We start from the raw sequence: 9,992 nt of genomic DNA on the forward strand, positions 1-9,992 counted from the left end.
GTATTCCTTCTAATTCTTTAAATAAAAGAGCTGTACACTAACTAACCTACAAAAAAAACCTTACATTGACCTACTGAATACGTGCTGTACGTTGACCTACTAGCTAATTTTTTGTTGTGTGCTTTTAAATTTGATACATTTCAGCAAGTGCTTACCGCTAACTAACTAAATAACTCAGTAAAACAGTTGTTTTGACGAAGCGCCGTTCGTTTGAAACGTACTAGATTGCACTTTTGTGCTTCGGGTCATTTAACTTATTTTCAAGCCTAAAAAAATTTTGTTTTTTTTGTAAATTTTTTTTTTGTACAAAGCCTAAAGTTTTTAACTATAAAGTTTTTTATTTATTTCGTAACTTTTACGAATCGAACAAAATTTATACAAAAACAAAAACATAGAATAAAGAGCATTTGCACGTAAGAAATAATGGACTGAAATCGACAAAAAATTTTAGAACCAAGTTTTGAAATTCGCAGAAATTTCGCAAAAAAAAATTAAAAATTTTAAAATGAAGAAGTGATATAATGGTGTGTAAATGAAAAAAAACAAATTTTTAAATGACAAAATTTCCAAAGTAAAATTAATAGTAATTTTAATAGACCATATTTGCCGAAATAAATGAAAAATTGACATGTGATGATAAATTTTGATATTTTTTGTAAGTGTAATGATTATTAAATTGATTAATTATCAATACTTGAATACCAGAAAAAAATTGGGTCGGAATTGCATTTAAAACATAAACAGGCTTACAAACTGTTACTGCATTTCAAAACGTTCAAAAAATGGAAAAATTTAAGATTTTAAAAGGAATGTCTAAGCTTGAAACAATAAAAAAATAATACATAAGTTTGTATTAACTAATTGACTGTTGTATCATTTTAAAAATATTATTTAAAAAAAATGTGCCAAAAATTTAAAAAAAAACATCTTTAAAGCTAAGATTCATTTTCCTAAATTCTGTTGTAGAAATTTCAAAATGAGGTATTCACAAATACCCTTAAGGAAAATAAAAATGTATTCATGCAACATAGCACAGTGTGAATCGAATGGTGTAGCAGCTGGCAATGATTTGGTTAGTTGGGTTTTAAATTTACCTTAATTTAAGCTGTAAGTCCATTTTCATTTAAGAAATAAAGCGAATAAAAAAAACCTTTGAAAATGCGTGCAAAATTATTGTCAAAATATTAAAGTTATCTAAAAATGGTCGTTTAGCCATTTTAATGAGCTGGAACGTATTGCTTTTTAGAAGGGCTGCGTAAAAAATTCCTGATATTCAAAAGGTTGTACACAACGCAAAAGAAATAAATAACCTATGCGAAACATATATTATATAGCACAAGTTTAAAGAAGTCTAGTATAGCAATATAATAGTAAAGGTGACAAAATATAACGATAATACTGTCTGGCAGTGTGTGTCCAGGCCGTGAAGGGTAAGAGATGAGTATTTTACAGCTCATAGGCTACTGTAGGAACCACTGATGTTAGGTACAACTCTCTGGTTGCCTAGGACTACAGGCCAGCCATAGTAACATGGGGCAGAAGTAGTAGCTTCATATTTATGTGCCTTGTCCTAAACCTCTTTTTGTTGGTAGTTGTGTTGTTTTCACTACCTCTTATTCATGTTTCGACGGTAGCTTTGGTCACAGTCATTTGTGTGGTATCCGTGGCGGATTTTACAACCGCCGGATTCTGATTCGGATCGTTGGAAACCTCCGCGTTTACTGACGACTCAGACGAAAATGAGGATAAACTCCGTCGACCGCGCTGTTTTGCTTGAATGGCTTCGAGCGACACGTTAGGGCCAACCGAGGTCGAAATCGTAGGTTGCTCTTCGACGACACCTAGCGTTTCGCGGATACTGTTTTGCCGTCGACAGCAGCAGATGATAAAGTCACTTGACCTTAGACTGTCGGCTTTTTTGTTGGAGATTTTATTTCGTTCGCGTTCTAAATTAATTAAAAAAAAGATTTTAATGTCATGTCACAATATACTGTGCACAAGATGTGGTGGTTAGAACACTTGGCTTTACTACATGAGGTCCTGGATTCGATCCCCACTGCTCTCATGCTGTAACGCACTTAAGTAAGGGCTATAAACGGTATTAATCCCTGCTGAGCCAGCAGCTTAATTATCAGGCAATTATAATCTATAATATTTCAAGTTGCCAAAAGCATTTTGAGACTGGGTCGGGGTAACTGATGTTACTCTACGTTTAAGTTGTAAAGTCGACCTGCTCATATCGAGGATAAACAAGTGTAAAAAAATGAATGAATGTGGAAAAGTTAGGTAAATGTAACATGTTTTAAACCATAAAATTTGGCAATTTCATGTAGTCAGCTTATTATAATTTGTTTATTGAATCGTTCAAATTGATATGCACAAAAAAGATTGTTTTGATATATTTTAAACCACAACTGGCCATCGCAGAGGCAGGGTGGTTACAGCTTTCCTTTTTTATTTAAGTTTAGTATAGCCTTTGTTAAAAATAAAAAACACCACTTAACAATGAAAGTGAATTTTCACTTATCTTTAAAATTTCTCTAACGGTAAAACAATATACTATGTTTTATGTTATACACCTTTATAGCCCCTTAGCCGTCTTAGCATTGAATTGCACAGTCAGCAAAGAGAATACATGAAATATTAATGATTAAAAAGGCACGCAGTTGTATATTCGTCGTTTTAAACCTTATATAAACGTTAAAGATATAATATTGGTATAAAAAACAAGCCAGCATTGGTAAACATGTTATTTTACACCTAAAAAATACACTTTAAGAGCTCATTTTTTTCACCATTAAAAAAGGATGTATTTTTAAGGTGTTTTTTATGTAAACGGAAACTATCGAAAAAGGGATCCATTATTAAAAGGGTTTAAAGAACTAGGTAACCTTTGTTGTATTAAATTGTTTATATTTAAAAATGCTAGAAGCCTAAAATAAACCTGGGTCTAGGAAGGGGTAGTTATGTGAAAAAGGGGCAAGGTTACTTGGGGCAGTTGAACCGCTGAAACAAACCCTGGGTTGTCCCATGAAAAGGTAAATGACCTAATATGGTAAGCCTGAACTATAAGTAACCTTAGGTTTAATAATTTTTGGTAGAATTAGCCAAGGGTTTAAGTGTCCTAAAAAAAAATAATACTAGAAAATATTTTCTAAAGCGGTGGGGTATTAGTAATAAAGGGTTGTGTGATATTTTAAGGGCTACATTTGTCCCATGGGTGAAGGTTTCCCCAAAAGGGAAATACCCCCAATAAGTAGTAAATAGAGATTTCTATTTTAAGCGTCTTTAAAAAATCAAGTTTAATTTAAACCATCTTACCTAAAACTTCTTGCGTAACTTCTGCCGTGATAGCAGACGATAAAAATCTAGGATAAGAATCTCTGTGCATGAGGGTGTAAATCTGATGTTGTGCTTCAGTAAAAACGGATACATCCATCTTGTATTTAAGCTGATCCACGATATTTTCCCTCATCTTATAATCAATGTTGACCTGTGATTTAATTAGAACGTAAATTGTCGATATTTTGATCCTTGGGTGTTGTAAACAAAAATAAATGATTTTAAATAGTCAAAAAAAAAGAAGAAAAAATCAATGGCTAAAAACGTGTAAAATATATATTTTAAATATACATATTATTTTTTTAAAATTATAATTGCCCGATAATTTTGCTGCTGATTAAGTGCTGGCTCAGCAGGAGTTCATACCGTTTATAACGCCTTACTCAAGGGCGCTACAGCATGAGCTCAGTGGGGATTGAACACACGACCTTATGTGTGGTGTAGCAAGTTTTCTTACCACTACACCACGCTGCCGATTTCTTATCTAATTCTTCTAAAAAATCATAAAAATCTTTTTAAAAATGTTAAAATATTTAATGTACCTCATGTGGTGAATAAACGTTAATATAAGTGTCGTATATATATTGAATTCGTTTTTCAATCCTCTTGTTCTTAGTTGAGCGCTTTAAATCCTCACAAGCAAGCCAGAACTTAAGGTTTTCATCCGCGATCTCGGATTCCAAAAACATACGAAAAACATAACGACCAGCTAAAGAAATAATTTATTTGTTAATTTTTCATGGGTAAAGTCGGCTTAACAGTCTAAACATAGGGTTATTTTTGCTATCCAGTCAAACCTAAGTTACCTTTGTTATTTTTAACCATTATTAATCTTTTAATATTGACCATATATAATTAAAATTTTTAATTAACCATTTTTTAAATTTGTGCCCTTTATGTTATATAAGAATATATAAAATGTTATAAGAGTATAAAAAATGGTGGCCATTTTGATTGACTTGTGCTTTTCATATCATATCTTACCGCAGAAAATAACATGTGTAAAAGTACATGAAAACATCCATAAATATCTTAGTAATAAGATGCTGAAATGTGTCGCAATATGTTGTTTATAACATTCTTATATTTCCTTATCATTGTACTAGTATAGTGATGTAGAAGAGCAAATACATTACCTGGACTTTTTAGAAGTGCATCAAAGGAATGCTGCCATTCATCCAAATCAACTTTGGTAATACTAAAAAAATTAAAAAATTAAATTTTTATTTATTTTATATTTTTTGCATATCAATTTTTTTAGTTTATTAGCTTTTTTGCCAATAGGTTTTACATCTAAACGGTTTAATCGATTTATTCTTTAAACATTCACAAAAATTAAACCAATTTTATTTGCTTACAATATAACATAGGGTTAAAGTCATTGGTATATTAGATAATGGTCTAAATTCTATCGATTTTGGCTTAGTTTTATTGTGCCTATACTCTATAATAATTCGTGACAAAAATGTAATAATAAATATTATAAGACTGAAATACAAGGTTACTGATAGCACAATTCCATTCTATAATTAACTAATCGATTAAATAAATATTGTAAAATTGAAAAGGCTGTTTTGTTAAAAGTGAATTAGCAAAAAATACAATTTATTTTTGGGTTATTACGAATCGGTTTGTACTTACTCGTAGTTAATTAAAATTTCTTTTGCAGATTTGATTTTTCGTTTTCCATTTGCTTGTTTATTTCTTAATGAAACTGATTTCGTCCTGTTGGGTCTAAAAATATAAAATATTTTCATGAAATTGGTAAAATACAAACTTAAACATTTGTTTTATAATAGCAAAAATTTTTTTTAACTAAAATTTCAATTGTAAAATACAAAAAATATTATACATTTTTACACATAGTTTTATATATTTTTACACATGGCTATATATGTTTTTACACATGGTTTTTATATATTTTTACACATGGTTTTATACATTTTTACACATGGTTTTATATATTTTCACACATAGTTTTATAGTTAAATATAATATAATAACCAAATCCAATTTAAAAATATCACAAACGGTTAAACAACAAAAAGCTTAATTTCAAATCTTCCTTATTTCAATATTATTTCAGTGCACGATTACTTTGCCAATCGATTTTAAAAATCAATTTTAAAGAACAATTTCGCAGGGGAATACATAAAACTGAAAACGTGCACGAAAGCACAAAAGTAAGCTCATTCTAATTGCTAGGCTAGGACCAGAATTAAAAAAATATTGACCTAAGTTTTAAAAACACTTTTATTAATGTTATTTTCAAATTTCATTGCACCTAAGTTCGGTTATGTTAATTTAACGTTGTGATTAAAAATACAAATATATCCTCAAGTCATTAATCTTAAATAAACATCGATTTTAAGCATAAAAATTAGCCATTTTTATGCATAGTTAGACCATCTATAGACTTAAATATTAATTTACAAACCTAATAATGTAATATATAAGAAAAACTCATTGCCAAAAGTTAAACCAAAAATACAAACTATTAAAATTACTTAAAATAAATATTATAACGCTTGGCCATTACTCATTTAAACTGTTTTTAACTTATTTTATACAGTGACTATATATATTACCAAATTTTAATACGAATAAATGACACTTTAAACACCAAATGTCAAGTTTAGAATATGTAACCCAACCAAAGACTTTTAAAATACACCCCATTCCACCTATTCAGGTATAAAAAGGGGTTAAAAGAGGGTTGGGGTTAGACACCTAAAGATTTTGCCCGAAATGTATTTAACCTAGGGATATTTGAACAAAAATGGTCCGACTCGGGGGGTGGGGAGGGGGTCGGTTGTTAATATGTTACTTAATCTGGGATAAAAATTAAGAATCAAAATATTTAATTAAGTTAACTTACGCAAAGGCGGCACAGGGAGCAGCATCAGGGAGGGTTCTTTTAAATGAACTCTGTTTTGAACCAGCAGTTTGGGGCGATCTTTCGCATACCCCCTCTTCAGTGGGGATCGAACCCAAAGCCCCAGTCTCCGCGTTGCCTCGCGCGTCCTTGTTCCATATTCGCGTCATGTGGTCGCCCATATACACCTACAACACAGACAACATTTTACACGTCACAAACGGATAATCGGATTTTTTTTATGACGTCATAAAGTCAAGAGAGAGACACGAATTACGCGGTTCCACATCCGGCAGGATACGGAAAAATTCGATATACGCAAAAAAAAAATAAATAATATTTATAGCCGCTGTTTGGGGCTAAATTACGTAATTTCTTCAAGGTTATATAAGTACGTGGCTAATAATTGACATTTTCTTAAGGTAAAAGCGTTTTTTCTAATGGAAAATTCGAATACTAGTTGTGAGAAACCACCTTAATTCTCCTCATATACAATGCATGGGAGATGAGGTCGGTAAAAAGGTCGCATAAATTATTCATAAAAGCTCCAACGATTAAATAAAGCCGACTTATAAATTTCAATGCTATCTATAATTTAAAGCGACCATATAAAAATATTAAAACGCACTGACATAGAATTGCTTGATTTTTGCAGTTTTATCGAATATTAATAAATTACAAAAACCGCCATTTTTATACAATTTGCTTTAGTTTTACTGATATTTATATTTAAAAAAAGCTTTAATACTTTTTATTTATCATTTTAATTGACATTGTACCATACAGTTCTAACTGTTAACTCAAGCTGTATAATAAATATACCTAATCCTTTAAAATCAATATAACTGGATAAATAAATATCTACAGCATTTCTAATAAACAATATAAATAAAAACAAGCTATATATAGGATTTATAATAAACAACCTACTCCGTTTATTTGTTCACTTGTCATTTTTCTTCAAATTCTTAAGTTTTCCAATAAAATATAAATCCTTTCTGTACGGGTAGCGAATAAAGCTGATTCAAAATGCAAGTACCACCTCTCTATTCTAAACCAACTACTTTTTTCTCGCTAACATATGTTGCACGAAATAACTCGATGTCTAACCTGGTAGAGAGCTGCCTCTAGCAGACACAGCAAACGTCGAAGACTGTCTAAATTCGATAATAATTTCTGACTCGGCCGACGCTAGAATAATCTATATTTTTCTATACAAAAGCTAACTAATCAATTTATTGTAATCTAGTAGACCATTAACTACAGGTTACTTGTGTTAAGGGTTAATTATATAAATACCTGCTCCCCACAAACGCATCCTGGAATTGTGTTTAAAGTTTCCAGACATAATAGCTTCCCAAAAGAATTCCATTTAGGTTTTGATTCGGTTAGGCTCATTGTGGGTTTAGTATATTAAACCGAACCTCTAAGTGCAGAAACTTTGGTGTACTGGTCGCTGATTTAAAAGCTCGGCACATATACTGTGCGCAAAGGAAACATAAACATTTGACGTACGTAAAAACCGCCGATCGATATTCACGCAAGCGGCAAAGGAGAATTTGAATCAAGGGTGGATATGTCGATATCTCTCGTGTCAGTACGTCCAAATTTAATTCAAGATATTAGGAAAGGAGTTACTAGTTTAAGGGATATAGCCCGGAATTCCACGGACTTCTGGTATATTCTCAATACTCGGAATCTGAACTTTAAAAAATTTGAAACAAAATGTCCGATTTTAAGTGGGTTTTAAAAGTGTTAACCACTTTGTTACTTTTTAAGTGGAATTGTGGAATTACAATACGATCATAATAATTAAATAGGCATTGGTGAATTATAATTACCGCCCTTTCAAAATTAAATTAAAAAATCCATTTTTTGCAATAAAATAAAAATATTAAACACAATATATATATTAACCTTTTTTTAGATCAACGCAAAAAATAAATTAATTTTAAAAATAATTGCCCTAAAATAATTAAAATTTTCAGTCTTAATTAACATCGAATTTTCATAAAAAAAACAATCAATAAAAAGCCAATGTTGTTGTTTTAAAACCAGGTGAAATATATGAGAAAAAAACAGGCAATTATAAAGCTTCGAATTGGTAACAAAAATTACGTAACCATTTTTTGTTACACTTTCCCATGGGGGTTCAATTATTTTATATTTAGTCGACATCTATAAATAGCTCGTATTTTTTTTGCTGGCTCTAATATAAACTGACTGCTACACTGAATTCCAATTAAATAACATTAAATTCCTGTTGCAAGATGAATAATTAAACAGTAAGAAAAAAAAATAATTAAACAGTATGAAAATATTATAAAAAAAATTTTGGTAACGTTTTAATATCACGCACCTGTTATAACTTCTTTAAATTTTCATACTTTTTTGCAAGCATTTAAAAAACAGATGTTCTATAGTTTACGATATAATAACATACAGACAACTATAACGTGGAGCTAATGACATTACCGAAATGTTTTTGCGATGTGTAATTACAAACCAAATGCAATCAGAGGCCCTTTACAAAATCAATTATTTATACGGGGTCTAATTAGCTATGTATTACAATAACCTGATAATTTATATATGCAAATGGAATCTAAAAGGTTGGTTGAATTTAATAGGCCAGTTCATATCGATTGAATGAATAAAAAAAATATTACTTTAAATTTTGAATTTTGGAATTGGTTTAGTTGTAATATAAATACGCTGTTAAGTTATATTTATTTGCTCTATCTAATAATGTAAATTGCTGTAGTATTGTATATTGATATCAATTTCCTGTTGGAGCCATTTAAATTTTAATTAAAAAATAAAAAATAATGTTTTTGCTAAAGTTTAATATTTTTAACCAATTTAGTTGGCTGAACAAATATTAATGCCAAAAACCTCGGCGTTTATTTTTCAATTATTAAACACTTAACGCCAACTAATGGCAAAAAATCTAAATAATTTTTTAAAAGAGATGGCACACATTAATTCCAGGAATAGTATTAGTACTATAGCAATAGATTTATATGTGTAAGGGTCATGGCAGCGGACTACGAGCCGAAAGGTTTCGGGTTCGAGCCGCACCAACGCCACACTTTTTGCCCTTGAGCCCGGCGTTTAGAGATAGCTCAAAAACGTCTTAACAGCACACCCTTACCGAATAAAAATGTAAAACCCTATAACTATAAGGTAGTTCGCAAAAAAAAGTGTAACAATCATTTAACTGAAGCATAAATCAATTAATATAAAGCGCTTAGAAAGGTTCTAGTGCGATAATTAATAGCATGGTATTGCAACAATAGATTAAGCCATGTTTATAAAGGTTTAATTAACGATAGTTGGGGCAAAGTAACTTCAAATAGTTATTAGTTGGCCTTACGTTCGACTGAAGTAACCGTTCCCATTCCGTCTGCTTATCGAGCACAGGTCTTCGTTTTTCCTTCATTTTTGGCGTCTCGTGCGGCGTACCACAGATTTCTAATTCGATTTCAGTTCCAGTCGAGTGTTTTTTGAGATTCATATGATTTATATTACGTTAAACAACCTAGGGTTTACACTACACAGCACCTGAAAGAATATTGGGAAGCACACTAGTTAGCCTGAATCAAAAATAGGCTATTAATCAAACCAACAAGTTTCTTTATCGCCTGAATTATATCATTTCAAAGCGTTACCAACCCTTTATACCTTACCTACATGTACTGTGGTACCTATCTGTACTAATTTAAACTGAATATAGTGTTATAATCACTTATTGGGCGACAGAACAAACAATCGT

General features: G+C 30.8%; 1 protein-coding gene across 1 annotated transcript; it reads right to left on the reverse strand.

Annotated features, from left to right (window-relative positions):
• Positions 1–340: 340 nt before the first annotated feature.
• Positions 341–9,775, reverse strand: LOC145750209 (uncharacterized). The gene is made up of 7 exons (XM_082566188.1): positions 9,594–9,775; positions 6,221–6,405; positions 4,984–5,076; positions 4,479–4,540; positions 3,885–4,051; positions 3,322–3,493; positions 341–1,946 (listed from the first exon to the last, which is right to left on the reverse strand). The coding sequence occupies exons 1-7, from the start codon at positions 9,732–9,734 to the stop codon at positions 1,618–1,620; spliced, it is 1,149 nt and encodes a 382-aa protein (XP_082422314.1). The 5' UTR covers positions 9,735–9,775; the 3' UTR covers positions 341–1,617.
• Positions 9,776–9,992: the final 217 nt, after the last annotated feature.

Source organism: Corella eumyota, chromosome 4, assembly GCF_963082875.1.
Source record: "Corella eumyota chromosome 4, kaCorEumy4.1, whole genome shotgun sequence".
NCBI lineage: Eukaryota > Metazoa > Chordata > Ascidiacea > Phlebobranchia > Corellidae > Corella > Corella eumyota.

What these genes read in the sequence shown, in the direction of transcription:
- LOC145750209 (XM_082566188.1), bottom strand. Translation starts at nt 9,734, where the DNA reads ATGAATCTCAAAAAACACTCGACTGGAACTGAAATCGAATTAGAAATC. An exon ending in GAAATTTTAATTAACTACGA is followed by an intron (nt 4,541 to 4,983) that starts GTAAGTACAAAC and finishes TAATTTTTTTAG; the next exon opens with TATTACCAAAGTTGATTTGG. An exon ending in ACGTTTATTCACCACATGAG is followed by an intron (nt 3,494 to 3,884) that starts GTACATTAAATA and finishes ATTAAATCACAG; the next exon opens with GTCAACATTGATTATAAGAT.